The 21,209-nt window shown below is 41.1% G+C and overlaps 1 protein-coding gene across 1 annotated transcript; it reads right to left on the bottom strand.

Annotated features, from left to right (window-relative positions):
- Positions 1 to 2,898: 2,898 nt before the first annotated feature.
- FBXO33 (F-box protein 33) lies at positions 2,899 to 19,798 on the bottom strand. The gene is made up of 4 exons (XM_083863655.1): positions 19,269 to 19,798; positions 12,821 to 12,931; positions 9,217 to 9,902; positions 2,899 to 5,292 (listed from the first exon to the last, which is right to left on the bottom strand). Exons 1-4 carry the CDS (start codon positions 19,781 to 19,783, stop codon positions 5,021 to 5,023), a joined length of 1,584 nt encoding a protein of 527 aa, XP_083719781.1. The 5' UTR covers positions 19,784 to 19,798; the 3' UTR covers positions 2,899 to 5,020.
- Between the last annotated feature and the right edge of the window lie 1,411 nt (positions 19,799 to 21,209).

The raw sequence follows: 21,209 nt of genomic DNA, 5'->3' as shown, positions 1-21,209 counted from the left end.
TGGGAGGAAGGAGTCATAGCTAGGACATGCTCCAGGACAGCCCAGCCCTTGCCTTCAAAGACATATGTCTGCAGCAAACCAATAGGAAGGGTGTGTTCTTACTGTCTCAACATGAATTCAGTTTATTAAGCTTCAGATTTTAACACCAGCATTATGAAAATGCTAGGCAGGACAAAAGCAGAATTAAAAAGTACAAGAAGGAAGTGGCAAACTGCAGCATCAATAAGTTTCTGTTGATAAAAGGAGTTAGTGTGGTACCTCTTTCCCATGTTCAGGTTCCTGTGTGCTGCTTCCCTGGCAGGAGTGGCTGTCCCAGCAGGCACAGTGCACCCACCTGCAGCCAGGGCAGGGTTGGCCAGTGCCAGGCTGGATCAGGACAGAGCCAAGCTCTGCTTTTAGGTAACTGTACAATCTAAAGACTTCTGCTAGGAGCTGGTGGCTCTTCTGACAGTTTAGCTTCAACTTGAAAACCATATAAGGACTCAGTACAGTTATTTGGTAAGGGACCCTCTAAGATAAAGAAGCAAACTGATTTTAGCAAGCCCCAACTCAGCAGCAGTTCAACCTCCATTCTCTGCATGCATGCACACACAACACAGTTTCAGGCTTTAATGTAAATGCAGCCACCACACCCCATAATTAGAAGTTACCAAAAATACCTCAGCCCACTTTTTTTTGTAATTGCTTAGGTTGAGTCTGCCAAGGGAACATTTTCTCTTGTAGCTCAGTACTCCTGCTCCTACCATTATTCCCACATCAGCTTCTTTCAGCTGCAGAACTCTTCCATGGTGCACTCCTACAATTTCTTTATCCTTTTTGCTTCTAGGTTAGCCCTCAAAGCATTCAGATAAGCCTTTGCTACTCCAGCAATTCCATGAGAGATTTTGACAACAGACATTTTAAAGCGTCATCCATGTTAAATTAACCATATAGTTTAACGTGGCTGTTGAATCAGTTTTACCCAAGTAGTTGATGGGTATGAGTTTGCCTGAGAGACTGCAGGAGGATTCTTAAAGGAACTACTGAGTTTTACCCTTACCCTTGTCATCAGCCCTAGGAACAACAAAAACTGCCAAATACAGCTTTGCCCCTGCACAGAGAACCACGGTATAGCACAGAAATCCTGGGCTGATAACACTACCATAAACCTTTTTCATTCCTTGCCCAACACACCTGGGAGGCTGCTAAACTATTTATGAATATATCTATGTTTTCTGAGTAAACACTATTTTTTCCATGTGAGTTAAATATTTGTTCTAAGTTAACTGAAAAATGCTTCCTCCACCAAAACAGTCTATGCTGAAAGCTGCAGGCAAAAGAAAAGATAGCTAGACTAAAAAAATGCAGGAAAAGCATGGATTGGATCATCCTGCAGAGAGAATGGCATCATTTGGGACTTTTTTCCCCTTCCCTAATAGCAGTTGGAAATTTTATTTGCAAATCTGGAAACCTCAGGTTTATGCAATAGGAAGCAGGTAGATGGTAACCTGTCAAATGTAGAAAGGTCACACAAAACTGTTTGTGGGGAAGTCACTGCTCCACCCACTCACAAAAGAATAAGCAACCTAGTTTTGAGAGATGAAGGCTTGTGTTCCAAGCTCCTGCAGCTGAACCTAGAATAGCTGACTAACTTGACATTGTCATCTCTTTAGGAAATACAAAGAAACAAAAGTAAAATTCCTTTTGGGATTATGCAAGTAATTTCACAATAGTTTGTAAGGCCCCACTCCAAATGCAAGAGAATATTAAGATCATCTTATTTCCTAACAATTACAGATTCATCCTGGTATCACTAATAAAGATTTTTTGCTGAAAATACAGGCAGACAACAAACCCCACTTTTATCTGTTCCTAAGACAGGAGAAGAATCAGGGGTGCATTTCTCCAGCACTGCTTAAGGTATGGCTTTCACCACACACTCTTGCTTTACTGGACTCCCTATAATTTCCAAGAGAGAAAGATTCTACACATCTGTTTTAAGTACATTGACTTATTCCCTGAACACAAGTCACACCCAGTGAGTAGACTGCAGGCTGTATGAAAAGGGTCAGACCTGGAGCATTCTAACAATGGACAGCCACTGCCAAGAGCCAGCTCTGGCTGCAACTGCAGCGAGCGAAAAGGCTGCGCATCTCTCTACTGTAGCCAAGTGGGCTGCTTCTCCTGCTCGTCTTATCTTTCAAGATTAAGTTAATTAAAACAGTTAATTAAAAGTAGATAATAGGTTAGACCAAACAGATTAAAAACACATTTATACAATAGAAAGGCAAACAGGTTACTTCCCAACACTGTTAAGTAAGGCAGTTACCCATAAAATGCAGTAGCTTGTAGAGAGAAAATTACCATTCTGCAACTGTTTAAACCAGAGGATGCAGAATTTGCTTTGTTTCTGGCTTTTTCTGTGTGACTTCCTGAAATCTTGAACCCTTCAAAACCAAACTTCAGGTTCAGATGCTGCTGAGCAATCACCAGCATATTTATCTGCTACATAAACCTCCTGAGGCTGAGCCTGAAAAGCACCAAGACAAGTCCCAATATTTCACTTTACTGGAACGTGAAAAGCTGTAACTGTATTTACCTTATTACCCACAGCATCTCTTCAGTATGTTGGCAAATGATCTTGCTTACCAAATCTGGAAGATCTAAGGAACTGCTTGAACAAGCAGTGCAATTTTCACACTTGGCAGCAGTTTGGGCTATGGTAACATGGAAGTCCAGAAGCCCGAATCAAGTCCGTGCTTGGCACGCACACACTGACCAGCCACTCTGCCAAGCCTCACAGCACAGTCAGCCACTGCAGGGAACAGCAGCTCTCCAACAGCTGAGCAGACACTGCAGCTTTCATTCGGAAGGCACAGCTGTGTACTCTGAGTACGGATAAAACGTCAAACCGAAGCGTTGCAGGTATTCATAATCTATTTAATAGTGGGACACCAAAGAAGTACTACACATTTTTCTTTAGCACATTAGATTTTGATTTAAGCGATTGCAATTGATGCAGTAATTTCTCAAAAATAGTCTTCTATATTCTACAATCCACAGTTTACTGTATCAGTCTAATAGGTCATATAATGATATACTGTTTGTGCTAACTGGTCTGATCTTTAGCAAAGCATCCTTCCCATTCCTCTGCCACCCCAAAAAATGTTGACAAAATTCAGCCAAATTAAAAAAAATTGTGACTTTAGATTTTTCTGCTGACCTAAACACAATGGGAGCTACTAGTTATACACATCTTATGAACGATGTTGCATTTTAATTCTAAAAATCTTCATGCTAATAACAATAAAGTATTTTATACAGCGATCAATTTTTAATGCTTTATTCGTTGATTAAAAGAATATAACATTTAACATAAACCATACAACATCAGTCATCAAGTCAAACATTCAGCTGGTTTCCTTACATTTTCTGTCAGGAGTTTTTTTTTAATCTGATCACATTTGTAAGATAAAATCTCACCACATCTGGCATATACACACACTGTGCCAGTGGATTCACTCTACTGATGTACATATAAAATCCGCATGGTATGTGCTCACTGGAGACAAAACAGCGCACACCTGTCAAAAGGTCATTTTAATATAAGATGGTAAAACCATTTGTAAAACACATATAAACTTTTTCCATAAATAGAATCATATCTGGACATCTGTTGCATAAATTGTGTTTTCCAAAGCTTACAATATAGCAGCCAGGTCTCAGCACTGCTGGGCACCCACGTTGGCCACTTACTTTATTATTGCAGACTGTCCTTTAAACATTAAATGCACAACATTCGTACCACTTAAAACTGGGGTCAGGTGGAAGTCTCACAGAGACCACGTCTGTACCGCGGTTGCCCTGAAACAGTTACATCGGCTTCTAAAGCCTCTCAGATATAACAAGATTTTAAAACATACTTCATGGAATGTTCTTCATGCATCATAGCAGCTCATACCTGTGATAGAACAAGCTTTGTATTTGTTTCCTTTCCTTCCTTTACATTCACTATTCACAGTGAAACAGGTGCATGTTTGTTAAGAGTTCTGAGGTTGCTGACTGAGCCACAGCACAGCTGTGTACCACAGGTCGAAATTCGACCTTATATATTACAATCTAGCAGTATCTGGCTGGCCAAAAGTTGGCCTACCCCTGCCAGCATGTGGGCACTTCTTCGTTTTTAATCTATTCTTTGGCAGCTGACACAGGCGCTGACAGAGAAAATCCAGTGACTTGGTTGTTAGGGATTTCACGACTAATGTTTGTTTGCAGGTGTAGACCTTTGTACTGAAATCTTCACTGTTATGCGTTTACCTCACCGGAGCGCACATTTCTTGCTTTCTCCTTTTAAACTTTGGCCCAAAGCTAACTTTTAAGGAAGATGACAGAACATGAGAACAAACAAGGAAGAGTTTGCAAAGAATCCAAAAGACTACAGCTTTATGGAGTGAATCTGTAAGTGCAGGAACCTGAACGCTAGTGTTTCACACCGCCGCTTAGCAGCTAAGGAAAGCGAGAATGGAGTTAAGCCATGCTGAAGAATCCGCACGTGAAATCAAGCAAGGTAAGAGTCTTAGAGTGAACAGCCCTGGATAGACTTCTCGTCCCTTAAGCCTCTTAAGTAGCATGCTACTGGATTAAGCATACAATGACAGCATAGAAATCCACTGGGCTATGGATATGGGTATTAAAAACAGTTGGCTCCCAAGCACAGGACTCCAATATAATAGCAAAATAATTCAAAATGCAGTTACTCAATTAAAGTAAAGTTAGCCGGCAACCTCAGACAGCCTTTGGCTGTATCTTTGCAAGGTTTGGTAGACGAGTCCATTAACCGTGAAAACCCTAAACACTGCCACTTTCAGCTTCTAAACCAATACCCGACTACGTTCTTTGATCAAGAAGTAGAATACACATATATAATTCTATATAGCTAATACTGATTAAACACAGCACAAAAGGGGTTAATTCACACTACCGAAAAAAACATAATAGGACCCTACTTGCATATGTAACCACAGGAATTTTAAGTAAGGGGCTAGATGCCTTCACTGAAGCTTTGCATCTCTCTGTAAAAGTGACGGGTTGGCTCAGTGAACACACTGAGCAGCTCTATGTCCATGACGGCGTGCCAAGGGCGACCCAATCCGAGAGATACTTGCTCAATGAAATTGTGTACTGGATCCACATCCTGATCAGCCAGTTCTCCTTGGTCGAATTCAATGCTTTCTTCTGTGACTTCCAGTACTTTCAGGTCAGAGCCACGAAGACGAGCAATTGCTATAAGATTATGAGCCCAGACTGTGTAACCTATGGGGAAAAAAAAATAAAGTCGCTCTGTCATTTTCCTATAAGGCATTTTCTTACTCTAGTACTTAATACCAGACCATCCCAATATCTCTCCCAACCTATTCTGTCATGTTCTATGTGGCAGAATTCCCCTAGGGCATGGTGGGGGCTTTCTGGTTTCAAGTAGTGAAACTGCCATTTTACACTCTGAATAAGAAAGTATAAAAATATTTCAAATAGTTTCATCGAGCTTTTCTAGATCTTTTTCTCCTACTTGCAGAGCAGTGGACTACTCTAAGTTATATATAAAATTTCAAACCTCCTGTGATCTACTCTGTAATAAAATTAGAATGAAAAAAGTGAGTTATCAATTAACTGAATGCATTAAAGGACTGCTTTAAAACCCTGCTTATGCTAGGAAAAAAGATTTGCTTTCATTGCTTCAGACTTAAAAAAAAAAAAAAAGCCACCACCAAGCAAACAAAAAGTCAGCATGCACACACACACACACATATATATATAGATAAAATAAACTATATGTATTTTGTTATTCTGTCTGAGATAAAATATAATTACAAAGCTTCCCTCTCTTCACACTACATATTAGCATTCCTCTTCAAAAACTCCTACTCCTCAGTTACCTCTAAGCTTTCTGTGCCCTGGCTAAGAGAAATGCAAAGCCCCTTCCTACTCAGATGCAAACCACAGATGATCTGGGAACTTCCCTTTTGGGGAGCTCTGCCAAATCAACCCTTCCACTGCAAAAGGCAAGACTCATTTCTGCCTTCATCATCATTCTCGCAGGTGCTAAGCTTCTTGGTGAGATGCCCAAGTAGATTCCAAGTAAAGCTGCAGTCTGCATAATATTTGAACTGGGAAAGCTAAACTGCTGAGAAGTAAAAGCTAACTGTGGTTTGGTCTTCCAACAATGTAGTTGACATGCCCTACATCATAACGCATCAAAATAAAATAAAGAATAAAGAAAACACGTCAAAGTAATAAAGAAAAAAAAATTCCATTCTGTTTTCTTTTACTTTTTTTTATTGTGTCTCTGGAAATATGTTGGTTAGAGTAGGTTTTCAATGAAGAAGCCTGCAGACATCTGTAAGGCTCATTTCTGGTATATTAACCATTAGAAATGCATGAATTCCTACAATCTTTATCTGCTGGATACTTTACCTCCAACACAACTGTCCACAGAAGATGAAGCTATCTTAATTCAGGCAGCTTAGTTCACTGTCCCTTCCTTAATAGGGACATTGAACTCAGTGGAAAATTCCTCCCTGTATGATGACACACTCCTGTCAGGACATGAAGGAGCTCACACCACCTTCTAATTATCTTGACTGTAAAGGAACTTAACAGAGAAATCCTTGACAGCAAGTGCAAGAATACAGGAAAAAAAATAAAATAAAAAGCCTTGCACACAAAAAACCCTTTACTATCATGTGGTCATGTACATGGCTTTTACTGTAACTTTCTATGGTGAGATCCTCTGTGCACTAGAACAATCATTCCCAACTTAGTCTCATTTTAAATTAACTCTCCTTTCAAAAGTTCTGCCTGAAATTTCTTTGTGACCTCCCAGCTGCCAAAAAGTCTCTGTCCAGCTAAGTATTCAGAGGTATGAGGAAATGATCACTTCATTACTGGTATCACTGAACAACAAATTTACCATGAGCACACTGTAATTTGTTCTTCCTTGCTAGGAAAAATTTCAACTTTAGTTTTGTTCATGGACAGAATAGAACTTCACCAGTATGTTTATAACACAAGGTCATAAAGTGGAAGTATCCTTCCCTTAAGGAGGAAGAAAAAATAAAAAAGGCCTTTGTTCTCACAGATGGACCATGCTTTTTATCCACAGTGCCAAGATCATACCACTAACTAGTGTCCTGTCTCCATCCTATCCCACTCTTCACACCCTTTCTTCGTTCTGCAAGAATGTATTTAACATCTGCCATACTCTGGCTCCTGGACACGCTACCTTGGTGGAAAGATGATGAGCTCTCACAAAAGACAATCTCGAGGCAGCCCATATAAAGTGTCTTTAGCATATGTTTTCCCCTTCCTCTTTCAGTCAGCTACAAGTGGCAGCCAAAACTAGATGTAAATCAAAAATTTTTCAAAAGCAAACTAATACCAGAAGAGGAAACATACACACACACACACAAAAGCCTGAGAAGCAGTGGAAACTGAAGAATAACCACTTTAGGAGACAGAAGAAGAAACTTGAGCACTTCAAGCAAGTTATGGCACCTTCAACAAAACCACCTTCTTTTCCTGAAGGAAGCTTCACAGTATACGACAAGTGGAGCCAGAAAACATTATATAGCAAACCTCAGGGAATCCAAGCATGAGGTTAAGATGTTGTACTGAGGCATCACAGCATTTTGGGTATTTCTTCCTAACAGTGCTCCATCTGCAGTTACTACTCTCCAAGAATGATGCTTGTGACGTAGTACTAGAGAAGTTATGACCACAGCTTAGAAGAGATCAGAAGGCATTTATAAGTAGCTTAGCAAGGAGGGGGAAAGAAGGGTAAAGAATGTGAATCCCAATGTAACAGCAAGATGATATTTGGCCATTTTCTCACACAGGCAGACACAGCATCTCTCCAAAGAAAGATGATGTAGCAACAACCATTTGCCAGACAGAAGCATAAAGGACATTTGCTTTCCCAATGCTCTGCACAGACTAATACTTTCTACTGAATAGACACATGCTGATATTAAATGATAATACACACTAGCTTATGTTCAGATGTTTCACTAGCTTTTAAAGTTAGATAATATATTAGAGGACTTTTCTGTAGCAGGAGGATAATTTAAAGTAACACAATCTTAAATTTTTTTTAGAGGTCCTCAAACATGTATCCAAGTTTTGGAAGAAACTGCTAAAATCCACATCTAGACTGATACAGTCATGTACCAGTACCCAAAATCTGTCTCACCTGGAAACTATTAGGGAGAGACAGCTGAACTGATCATGCCTCCTCTGCCCCCAGCAATGATTTTTCCAGGAAAAGACCATGGAAAAAAAAAGAGCCAATACAGCAGGACCTTCTGACTTCAACCAATGGAAATCTGAATGTCCACCTCCTGCTGCTGAAGGTCTCCTGTCTGTACTGAACAACTGAAGATTTACTCCCTCAAGCAGTCTGAGGAAACACATTTATTCTTATGCAACACAGTACAGTCATTGCTTAACTCCTTCATGCATCAGCAAACTTGGTCTTGGTAAAAATAAATAAAATAAAAAAATTATTCTGCATAATTTCAGTTTTGGGTGCCTTAAAGTTTGCCAGACTGCTGTAACTTCTACCACCAAGTGCTCTACTCTTGACAGAGCTAAGTAAATTCTAACAGTTATTTGCTACTATATGGCAAATAAATAGGTGGGATAAACCTAGCTCTGGTATTACTGGTGAAACCAATACACTCAGTGAGGCAACCCCCTCTACATATTTTTCAGCCTTCATCTGCTGGCAGTCTTACCAAATTGGTAATAAATTTCTTCTTTTCAGCTTTGGAGCACTTGACTCATGTTATTTACAAACAGGAAGCAAAATCGTCTAATCTTGCCAGCGTATGAGCTCACAGAAAACCAGCAGATGTTTTCAGTTCATACACATAACCAGTCACTTAATGGAAGTTGCACATTGCAGACCACTTGTAGGATAAGCCTCCTGGCATACTCACTTGTCAGGTTATCCTCATTTCTGTGAGGAGTTTAATAAAATCCTACATGACTTCTCAATAGAAGTTAGTAAGATACTAGCATCTTTAAATTCATATACAATAAAAACCTTCAACAACAGCATGTATAGCAATGGTGCAACAGCCTTTTGAATATCATGCCACTAAAACACACTATAATTAGAAAGGCTGAAGGCTTGTAAGCATTTAAAAGTCACATACTTTGCCCGTGCAATGTGTTACCTACCATGAACAGCTAGGAGAGACAGTCTTGTGCACCTCCAGGCTAATAAGACAAGTGGATCTTCATTCCGGTTATCACTGAGATCTGGGAAGGCAGACATATCTACCACATCATTCATTAGTATAAAATGAGTGAGGAACTTGTCATACTGCCTGGATATGAGGTCAACAACAGCCCCTGAAACACAAGTGACATAGCTGTCAAAGTGAATCCTCTCTAGCGGGATACTGGGCTTAAGAATCCTTAACATATCATCACTCTTGACATCAAAAGCCATTATATAGACCCGAAGATTAGTGCTGTTGCGAGTCAGCGCCTGCCAATTCTCATCTTTTGGCATATTGTCCAATGACTTGTGCATTATGGAAACACTGTGGACCAGGAGAGACAGTCGATGCAAAGGCACATGGTTGCTGTCAGCCAGGACTCTTGCCATCTCAGCTGTAAAATCACAGAAATCCAAAGCCAGCGAACGCAGATTCACAAAGCGCTCCAACTCAACCGCAGTGATAAGAGTGGTATTACCAGGGATGTGGTTGTCCAATAAGCTCAGATGTTCCAGGGTGTTGGCTATGGGGTTTGATAAGGAGGACAATGATGTGGGAGTTACTATTTGCAGCATTAACCCACAAGACAGCCATTTCAATTGCCTGCTATTGCCTAATATCTCTTCAAACAGCTGTTGGATTCTGTAAGTAAACAAAACAGACAATGATCCTATTAAACATGTTTTAGTCTTACCAACTGTGTACCATTCAATTTTTTTATTCAAGAATTATTCTTCCTTTATTTATAGCCTTATTCTGCAGGAAGATGCTATTATTATAGTTCTTGTGAACTGCAACCTGACTGCAGACCTCCCAGAGCATTTTAACATCCACTGCACTTAAAAGGGTAAAACTGTAAACTAAAAGAAATATGTACTTTGTGAAAAACGGTCACACACTATGAACCTTCACTTCATGTATTTTCCAGCATGTATTTAACACCCTCCTACATACATTTTAAGGTTATGCAAATAAGAAAACCTGCAATGCTTTTCAAATGCAGCTCTTGTTTTTAAAAACAGCTTTTTGTATTTCCTAACTTCTCCAGAACTCCAAATTTAGTATGGAAAAAGAGTAATTTTCAATGAAAGGTGGCAGAAACTTAATTTTGAGAATAAGTCAGAATGATGTGAAATTACCTGCTTGATCTGCTCATTAAAAGGTAAAGAACAAACATACAAGAAGATTCTTTAAATAATTCCAAATGTACAACTAACTAGATTTTCAAGTGTCAACAAGTTCATGTTTTGCCAAAACAACATGGACCCAGCAACATTTCAATCTCAAATTACGACTGCCAGATTACTTATGACCTTATTCTGATGCACCCACCTCTCCTACCCCCTTTTTTTAGTGAGTAGATGTTCTTTACATTATTTTGTTCAAGAAGGCAACAGAAGTATTTTAAATTTTCAATACTAAATTAAAATAGTACAGTCACACTTGAAAAATTTTCTCCATATAAGTATTTTTCCAGTCTTCATTCCAAAGCTGTAAAGGCCCAAAAGAGTCCTCCTGCCCAAATGACAAGTGTACTTTCACTTGTCATTTAAACAGCATATTAGACACATGTGTAGGTAAGTCTTTGATCTCAAGCCCTGGTCAGCATTACAGAGAAGCAGTTGAGCCAGGCTATGACAGTCCCATAAAACATCAAGAAATAAGATCCAGTAAAAAAACAGCAGGAAGTTTTGCTCCACAAATCAGGTAATGGCTTTCCATAGAACACTCATTTTATTGGTATGAGGTTCTGTATACTTTATACATCTAAGCAAGAAAATATCACAGAATTTTATTCTCATCCACGTAAATTTAATAGAGATAATGTCCAGGCAAAATTAAAGGTTTAGGCCAGTATCCAGACTGACAGCAGAGAACCACTAGCACCTTAAGGTGACAGAACAAGGAAAGCACATAGGGAGAGATATTTATCAAATATCTCTCTAGTTCCCAAAACTTTGTAACTCAGTTCTGAGCAGAGGTGGCTTTACGTATTTTGTAACTCTCAAGAGACTTCACTTCTACAAATTCATCCAGGTTCCTCCCTTAGGGGAGCAAGTGTTTAGCAAGCACAACACCCAATAATAAAGAACTTTTCAGTGTGGTTACCCCTTCTTGCTTACTACCTTTGATGCCCCATAACCCCTCTGTTGTAATGAAGTTAAAAGATCAGTCCTCATTCGTCCTCTCTGTTGGCAATTCCTTATTCATCCCCTCCCTTGCCCATGTGTGCTTTCTTCCTTCTCCTGTGAAGGTACTGGGTTTGCAAGGCCTGACTTCACTCAAGTGGGAAAGCTGGTATTGTTACTGTATTTATTTTACACCTCAGTTCCCAAGGTTTTGCCTAAGATAGTCATCAGGTAAAAAGACTTCAATATTTCCAGATTTCTCCAAACATTTTACTTTAAATTGAGGACTTGCAACTGTGACACAAATGAAACAGTTTTGAACAACAGGTAAGACCCATAGACAGTGTAATTTTCAAATTTATTCCTAAATTCATTTAGAGTTAAGATGAACTTTATTTGATCCTGATTTGAAATGTTTATTTCATAACTTTTCTTACCAATGCTTAAATTGAAGGCAGATTGTTTCACAATCCCCTAAGAAAAAGATTCTACCACAGCAATCTCAAATTTCTTCCAGACTCTTCCCTCCCTGCATATACATCCACAAAGGGTGCTGTAATGCTTGCAGCAATGGTAGGATTTATTTTGTAATAGCCCAATAGTAATAGTGCTTTTAATATTTTACAGAACTATCGAAGACAAAGCAATTTTGAGGTGTTCAAGAGAATACTACCATCTATATGCCTCATTACACTAAAAATCTGTTTACATTGTGGTTCTCATACACCTTAAACATCTGAGCTTAGAAGAATACTGTTTTAGTACCTGCAAAATTTAGTAAAAAGGAATATGACACATAACTGTGCAGCTCTAGGATAGCTTTTCTCCTCAGCAGGAACTGCAGTAAGAAACTTTTAAAAGAGAGAAAATGATTTAATGCAATCTGCACATCAACTTTTTAGTGCAAGCACCAAAGTATTTATCCAAGTATTTAGATTTGCCCTGCTAGTCTAATGACCTATAGGTCCTAAGAAAACTTTCTGCAGTTCTTAGCCTTTCAAGTAAATTTGAAAGAGAACATAAATACAAACATGTTTTCAACTCTTGCAAAATACAAGAGATTACTTCCTTTTCTAATTTTTTTCATGTACAGCAATAGTAAGAGGTTCTTTTAACAGCCCCTCATCCCTCATCCCCTTTTGTGGCATTAACATAATATTGTTTCTAGAACACAATTAAAAGAGGAAAAGAAAGGATTCTCACCCTGCTGAGAACAGAGGGGAAAAAAAAACAAACACAACAAAAATACAACAGCCACAAAACCAGACTACTTCGTGTAAATAGCAGGAGCAGTAATTTAGATTTTCATCCTGTTAAAAAACTTAAAAGCTTTTCAGTAATGTATGTCAGGAAATTCTGCATTCAGTTATCTATTTTCATTATTTTTATTATTATTATTCTGTATTTGATAATTTTACAAATATAACTTACTGCTTAATCTTCTTGCCATCAGGGTCAACTTTTCCAAGGTAGGTATTTGATATAGTTCCATGTTGCTGCAGAATGCTTATATCCCCAAAGAGACTTAATTTCTGGAGGTTCCTAGGAAACAACAAAATAAAAAGGAATCTGTACACAAAACTAAAACGGTGTGGGAAATCATTCTGGATAAGACAAATGCAGGCAATAAACCCCATTATTACACTGAACATACAGCCTATGTTGGGAAACTTCCTACTGTCCTGGAATGCAGGCACGTAGGGAACTACAGAAAGTGAGACTGAAGTATAAAGGGGAAGAGGACTACACCAACTGCTGAAACCAGCTGTAAGAGCAAACACTGCTTTTCAGTCAGCACAGGAGTATTTTCAGCAGGCCTGTAGCACCACAAAGAAAACTTACAAGTAGTTTCATGAGTTTTTTAATCATTGGAACATGTGTGTTAAGTGTTACAGATGAAAACATCAAATACTTATTCCTTTTAACATTTAACACTGCACTTAATGCCCAAGTAGAGCGCAAGCCCAAACAGCCCTGCCTGAGCACTTACATCAGCTGGGTTACAAATGGGAGCCCAAATCTGCCTCAATCAAGGCATAACAAACCTCAGACAGGAAAAGCAAAAGCTCCCCACATCCTAATCAGTCTAATTTCTGTTATATCAAAGTAGGGGAAGCTCTTCTAATATTACCCATCAGTAAGGGATAGTGGTCCACTATGAAATATGATTTTAACTTTTAGAAGGGATACCTAAAAAGATGTGAAAGAAGAACCTCTGAGCTGATGCTGAACATGACACAGTACACTAGACAGTCACTTTTCCTTTCCCTAGTTCAGTTTCCTGACTTGCCTCTTTTCTATTCCTAAAACACATCAAGAAAGAGATTTGCAAACAACTGCCATTTTAAAGTAGCTGTGTAGCATTTACTATTATTATTTTTGTAGCTGACTTTTGGGTCAACATTGCTTTTATTTATATATGCTGTAAATTAGATTTACTCCTAACATGCAAGGACTAGTCTGCAGTTGATAATTAACAAGACAGAAACTCCAGTTTCACCAAAAATGGACACATAAGTTAAATTACTCCTAAACAGTAGATGCCAATTAACCTGTAGCTGACAATTACGTGAGTTACCATAAATCCTTATTTCTTCTGGCTCACAAAGCATATGCTAGTATTTCAAATCAGCCTTGAGGAAAATGCAGTATGATTACCATGCTCAAAGCATAAGGAAGCTCTGGTACAGTTCACTACCTCCACTGTACAACTTGATACTCTACTAAGAGGAGAGGGGGGGAAAAAAAGGATTAAGTGGCCACGTTTTACATTTTTTAGGAGGTATGAGGTATGAGTTGTGGTCTATTATTGTTATCTACCATAAATCATAATTTACCTGTTTTGAAGGTCCTGTACTCAAAAACAGCACACTGCCTGAATTCTATCCACTGTTGCACCTGCTACTTTTTTCCACAGGAGAGCAACAACTTAATAGCAAGATCCACAAGCTTCATATAAAGACTGACAAATAATGGAGTCAAATATCTAGAATTTACAACTGCGTCTGAAATTCTAACCATTTAATATTTCGTATTTTAAATATAGGCCTATTGTACTGATACACTAAAATAAACTGAGTCTTAAAATATGATTAATATTCTACAAATCTGACTAAGACATTGCCTGATCATAATGAAGAATAAGCTTGGCAAGGATACCTAAAACACTGGCACACTCAACTGAGAGTATTTTGGGCTCTTTTTTCCTCAAAAGCTGTAAGAGATAGTCTGGTATGACAGGGAAGTAGTAGAAACCTCCACCTGGTGTGGAAAGTATTGTTCACAGCCAATGTTATAAATAAGCATCTCTCTTTTGAGCTTGGTGACTTATTTGTGAGAGTCAAGAGCCAAAATGCAGTCTTCAGAACAGTTCTGAATTACCTGCATATTCACATCAAATACAGGCCTTGGTCTGTATCACTCACACCACCAGCCAGTGCTACAGAAGGATGTAGGCAGACATTAAGAGGACCACCAAAGTACAGGACACGTGGAACACTAATTAGTAGCACTACACACATTTTCACTTCATCTTTTTGACTGCCATTTCATGCAGAAAAATGGAACAGTTCTCTGCCTGAAAACTTAACCAATGACAATATCCATTTACTTTTCCATTCACAGCGCAGTTAGTACAATCAACAAATCTGATTACAGCTCAACACAATGTTAGATTTTTGCTACTATTTGCAGTATTATAGAACTCCATGATACTCAGCTCACTGCTCATCTTTATTTCAGAGAGTCATTAAAGTGACTGCTATTTAAATAAAATTATTCAAAAGTTATAAAAGTCATAATGGCATCTTAATCCTGTGTAGTATCCATACATACAGCTGGGGAAAAACTTATGTTTTGGAAGCATTTCTAAAACATTTATTTTCCACTAGCTCAAAAAGCGCACTAGAAATAATAAGATTCTTACTAGGCTCCATCTTCAGTTTTGGTTGGTCTTTTTTAACATCCAATTAAAACAAGCACGAAGTGTCCCTGCTTACATTCAAGGCAAACAAAGCAGTAAGGCACATATTGTATTACTATATTGGTTTCAGCTGCCTGTTCAGACTGAAAACGGTCATTAGGAAACATCAAAAACAGATGCAGTCCACTGTTTTTACCAATTTTTGGTAACTCCAAGAGACACCATACTTCAGCAAGATACCACAGTTTTATGGTAATCTGCATTTTTGTTTCCATAGCAAAGATCAAACAAGTCACACAATTTAACATGCTGCAGAGGAAAAGAGGGGGGTTGTGTGTGTGTCACTACTTTCCTATCTTCCTTTGTAAGCAAGGAAGGCAGAGTAGAGGAGACTATACTTTGGTATCTTAGAGTTACATAAAAGAACAGGATTTTCCTTCTGAATGATCACCAGGTGCTTATTAGCTGTTGTATGCACGTAAGTGGAAACAGAAAGTTTGTTGCACTCCCACCCTGCCATCTAGAACTTAGTTTAAAGGATCAGTTTGAGAAGATGCAGATCATGAAGATTTAAGAAACACCATGCCCACCCACACCCTTTTTCTCAGTATTAAGGAGAACATCAGCTTTTAAACAGTTATACGCTTTGTTATTTCCCTATGTTTGCTGTCATAAACATAAAAGCTTATGGAAAAGCTACAGATCACTATAAACACTACTTTAGTACCTTTTAATTAAATAAATTACAGATTTTTAGAGGTCATCAAGGTCCCAATGCTATTAGTCCCAATATTTTGGGAGTAATATGCTGCCACCCACAAAACAACTTGAGCTCTGCTTTAAATACGAGACAGACCTTGACCATACTGGTATGTATGGTAACTGGCTGGCAGCAGGAATACTAGTCAAAAAAATTTCAGTTGTTTTTAAAACAAGTTGCAGAATAGTTGTTATTTCCTTAATTCTGTCAGAACTAGCAAAGGTCACTCCGAAATATTTTTCTAGAGACTTAACACGGAGATTTGCTTAGAAACTAGCAATTTTCTGTTGTACAGAAAGTGCTCTTAGTAGCAAAACTACACTTAATTCTCCTCTAGCCAAGAGAGCATTTAGAAACTTCATTACTTCTAGTAATTACTTTTCTTAGGTCCTGCAGTATTGTAAATCCTCAAGGAAACCTGTAGCCATTTAAAGTGCATGATTTTTCTTGCAAGAAGGAACGTTGCTACTGCATTGCTTATAATATATTTAAATCCCCAAAACAACATTACACAGTTAACAAACAGCATCACAAAGGCAGATTTCGTCCTTTTCAGTTCTGAAGTGTAAGATGGAATGTTTTTTGAACTTATGTGCCAAAAAGCTATCATAAGGGCTGGCAGGAGTTATGAAAGACTGACCTGTTCCAAACTTAATTCCAAAAGGAATGCATTTAGAGTGATTCAGCCACTGAAGAAGTTAAAAAATTTCCATTTCCATTATTTGGAAATTACAATAGCTATCTTGTGTACAGTGAAATACAGTGAAAACAATCAAGAATTATTAATAGTCTTTGAGTTACAGATAAATAAAGAGAAGCAGAGAAAATAATTAATTATGGACTGCAGTCCCTCCTTAGACAAAACTAAGCATCAGGCAGGTGAAATGCCTCTGGTTTAGACATTAAGTGGTCACAGTAAGAACTAAGCAGCAATCTGGCATATGTTAATATTCCTTCTCACCTCTTTTCAATCTCAAAAATCTTCATAAAGAACTAAACCCCAGTGTTCTACCTAACACTAATCAGTTATAAGTAGTTACTTTGCAAGCAAAAATCCCCAAAACCCTCAAACACCAAAATATACTAAAAACTTAGTCTGTTCAAAGGAAAAAAACCTAATCTATTCTGAAAGTAAAACTGAAAAAAGGTGAAGTGTTTAATGTAAATTATGCCACTCTTCCCCCAATTTTTTAAAATGCTCATTAAAAAAAGCCTGCTGTAATAACCAGGTACCCTGCATTTCCCAGTCATGCATCATTCATTTCAAACCAAAAGAGCAGCATATAAATGATTTACAGACAGCAAGAAAGCACAGCAATACAAAATCCTGGTAACTCTTCATCCTCGTCTTACCACCAAAATAATCTACCAGAGAACAGGTACCGGAAAAACAACCACTGCACAGTATTTTACTGCAGCCCTGAGTCACACTGTCAATACAGAATCTGTAAAGTGAACTTCAGAAAGCCAAGTGTCCTTGTACAGATTTCAGATAAGGCCATGGAGAACTTTTCAAAAGAAAAAGTGTATCAAAAGCCTTCTCACATTGCAGTTAATTTTGACAGCCTGGTATTTCAGTGAGGAAAAAAAAGAGAAACTATTTCGTTTTCTAACAACGCCCCCATGCAACATCTCCTGTAGATACTACTTATTTGAAAATTCCAAGCCCATGTCATGACATTTGTCTCAGATCAGACAATCACCACAATCACTTCGACATTTTTTTCCTCTTATAATACTAGCTGGATTTCCCGCAGACTGAACAGTTAAGTGAAAGCTCCTGAAATGCAAGAGAAGACCAGTCAAGACAGATGATCGTGACTGGCACACGAAGGATTCACAGGGCAAGAAATAAATTAAGATAAAGGTGAGCTGAGACTAACGAGCTGTTTTCTGAAGTGACGTCTGTAGCTCTCAGCCATCGCAGCTGCACCACAGGAAGTACCTGCTGGGCGCAACAGAGCAGAGGAACTGAAAGTGGGAATTCACACACCACATTTGCATTCATCTCAAACCAACGAGGAATTGCATTTAAAGTTCTCTTGCTACAATTCAAAATAAAGACACAAGGAAGGCCTCAAGCTAGTCTCTCATACCTCCAGAATCAAAGGGGGCGGTAACAAGATCATGACTCAGTTGCAGACAGTTTTCTAAAGGCCATCCACAAGATTTAATTCATCCTAAAGATGCCCTGAAACACTTCCATCTTTTTTTTTTGTTCCCAGGATAGCTGAAGCTATAAGTGCACAGAGGGGAAGTAATATTAACTATTTCCTATCCTAAAACCTACATGGCTTTCCACACTCATCATAACCTAACTGTAATATCCTTGCTTTCCTGTCTTACATGCTGTCTAGAGGCCATATATGAGGGTATCTGATTATTATCTTATTATCTCTATCACACCCACACACAGTGAAGAGAATGCAAGTATTTTTTTGTTTAAAACCTCAAAACTGAGAAAATTATCTAACCTGCCAAAGTGTGTGAAAAAACAGATTTTACATACAAAGCACAGGAAAATATTTCTATCATTTAAATTCAATTAGGCCAAGAAAGTCCTGCATGTGAACCTTTTTTCCAATAAACAAAAGAACATAAAACCTCCTCAACCCTCAGATTAGCAGGTAAGGCGAGAGCTGGCATGAAAGCTCAGCTTTTCTACAGCAAAAGATCTCATAGCTGGAAAGGTGAAGGCGTTTTATTGGGGCAGTTACTCAGCGCGCCAGAGCCGTAATTTTAACTCCCCCTTACTAATTTCTCATGACATACTTTGTTCAAGCATACACCAGGTTCAAAGTATGTCCGCAGTAAGGCTTATTTTAAGTGAGAAAGCTGTCTTGTTGTGCAGTAAATTCAAACTCCCGGCTCTCGCTTGCCTCGTTCGAGCTGCACTCCCCGCTTCCATCCAAAACACGAAGAACTTTCTGAACATTAACACTCCTCATCAAGCTACACGAAATGACAACATTTTGGCAGTTTGGCGCGGCGCGTCCCCGTTCGTGCCCCCCTGCCGGACTCACACACACACACACGGAGCGGCCCCGAGCCCGGCCCCAGCAGGAACCGGCCGGCGCCGGCCCGGGCGTTGTTTCCGCCCGCAGGAACCGGCGGGACGGCCGGACCCGGCCCCGGCCCTGCGCGGCTCGGGGCTCCGTCTGCCCCCGCGCCCGGCACCGCCGCTCCCCCGGCGGTACCTGTTGTTGCGGACGCTGCTCAGGACGCACAGCACCAGCTCCAGGTAAGTCCTCAGCAGGTCGAGCCAGCGCGGGCTCAGCGGCGGCGGCGCCTCCCCGTCCCCCGCCACCGCGGCGCCCTCGCCCGCCGCCGCCCCGCCGCCGCCGCTGGGGTAGTTGTCGGCGGCGAACTGTACGCGGAGCTCACGGACGAACCAGCCGCACTTGCGCATGAGGAACTCGAGGCGCGGGCGCTCGGCGGGCGAGACGCGGAGGCTGAGGCGGAGGCGCGGCCAGAGCGCCGGGTAGAAGAGGCACTCCCGCCAGTGCGAGCAGGCGGCCGAGGCCCGCAGCCGGTCGGGGGCCGCCAGGAAGGAGAAGATGTGGACCACCAGCTCGCTGGGCAGGGAGCCGGCGCCCACCGCCTCCCCGCACACCGACATCCCTGGCGCCGGCGCCGGCCCCAGCCCCGCGGCGGCGGCCCCGGGCGGCGGCCCCGGCCTGGCCTGCGGCTCCTGCGACACAAACAACAACATCAATGACACGGCGCGGGGGGGCGGGCGCCGGCCGGGACGCGCCTGCTGCCGGGACGCACCACCCGCGCCGCCGCCGGGGGGGGGAGCCGAAGGGGCGGAGCGGCCGCTACTACTGCCCGGCACGGCGGGGAGAGGAGGGCCGGATCAGCCGGCCCTGAGGGCAGCGTGGGAAGGAGGACACCGCCGGCACCGCGCTCTGTTTCTGCGGGGCGGCGAGAGCCGCCGCGGCGGAGGGAGCAGGGTTCACCTCGCGGGGAAAATGGAAGGTGCCGGCGGCGGGCTGGGAGGCGGGGCCGGCGCGCCCGCCTCGCGGGGGACGTTGGCCGTTCCCCCCCCGTGCCGGCGGCGCGGCCCCCCCGCTCCCGCCCCTCCGGCGGCTCCCAACGCAGTGCGGCGGAGCCTCTGCCCGGGCGCGGCCCGGACCGCCTTCCCCCCTGCGGCCTCCACAGCGGAGCGCCGGCCGCTGCCGGGGGCAGGCTCGGGGGGGGGCCGGACGCGCCCGCCCCGAGCGCCCGGTGCTTAGGAAAACTTGGGAAGGGTGTCTGGTGATGTCTGGTGGCGGCGGCCCGTATGGGACCGCACGTACGCCTTTGAGCCAGCAGGATTACCTCAGCAGCATTCCTGCTGCTGCCGCGGGAAACGCGCTGACTGCGCAGGAGAGGAGGAGTCCGACATGTGACAGAACCGAGTGCGAGCCTGGGGAGATACAGGAGAGACTGCTCCAAATCTTAGTCCTCTCAGTTTCTTAAATCTCATCCGTGCCAACATCCGCTGTAGGTGTGTAAAGGCGACTTCTGTGCATACAGAGTTTCAAGAGAATTTAAAAGTCTGTTACATGCTGATGCTGTAAAAGCCGAACAACAAAGTGATGGTAATTGCATGCATTTTTATAATTTAAAAAAGTATCAACATAAAATTGAATGCTACCGGTATCTTGGAATAATGGACAGTTTCTATAACAACTTTATATCTGAGTGTTCAGAAAGGTACACACAAAATAATAGAAGTTGTGCTAATAGAAATGAAACCTAAACTTCTCTATATACAGAGTAGGCACATTTTATAACCAGATTCATCAACAACTAAATCAAAACCACCACTCTTCCTTTTCTCCACGACTAGCCATTTTTGCTGTCTCACAGCAGGGGTGAAAAAAGAGTCTCACTTATTTTTTCTTGAATTTGGTCCTGGGGGAAATGTGTCTTTCATTTCTCCTTGATTGGAGAGAAGGAGCCTGTAGGGGCAGATGTTATTATGAAAGTAAGACTATAGGAAATTCCCAGCCAGCCAGTTCTCTCATCAGGGACTAGTGCTGCTTCACATACCTGCACAAGTGATTTGAACCAGCATAAACAACCTAGGTAAGTGCTGTAAGCTACTCCCACTGCAGATTCCACCAAAATTCCCCAGGCAGTCAAGATGCAAG

Source organism: Zosterops lateralis (genome assembly GCF_965231275.1).
Source record: "Zosterops lateralis genome assembly, chromosome: 6".
Lineage (NCBI taxonomy): Eukaryota > Metazoa > Chordata > Aves > Passeriformes > Zosteropidae > Zosterops > Zosterops lateralis.
This window is presented reverse-complemented; position numbering and strand designations above follow the sequence as displayed.

Coding starts and splice junctions, on each gene's coding strand:
- FBXO33 (XM_083863655.1), bottom strand. CDS start 19,783: ATGTTGTTGTTTGTGTCGCAGGAGCCGCAGGCCAGGCCGGGGCCGCCG. Junction 9,903..12,820: donor GATGGCAAGAAGATTAAGCA/GTAAGTTATATT, acceptor GTTTACTTACAG/AATCCAACAGCTGTTTGAAG. Junction 5,293..9,216: donor GTCTCTCCTAGCTGTTCATG/GTAGGTAACACA, acceptor TTTTCCCCATAG/GTTACACAGTCTGGGCTCAT.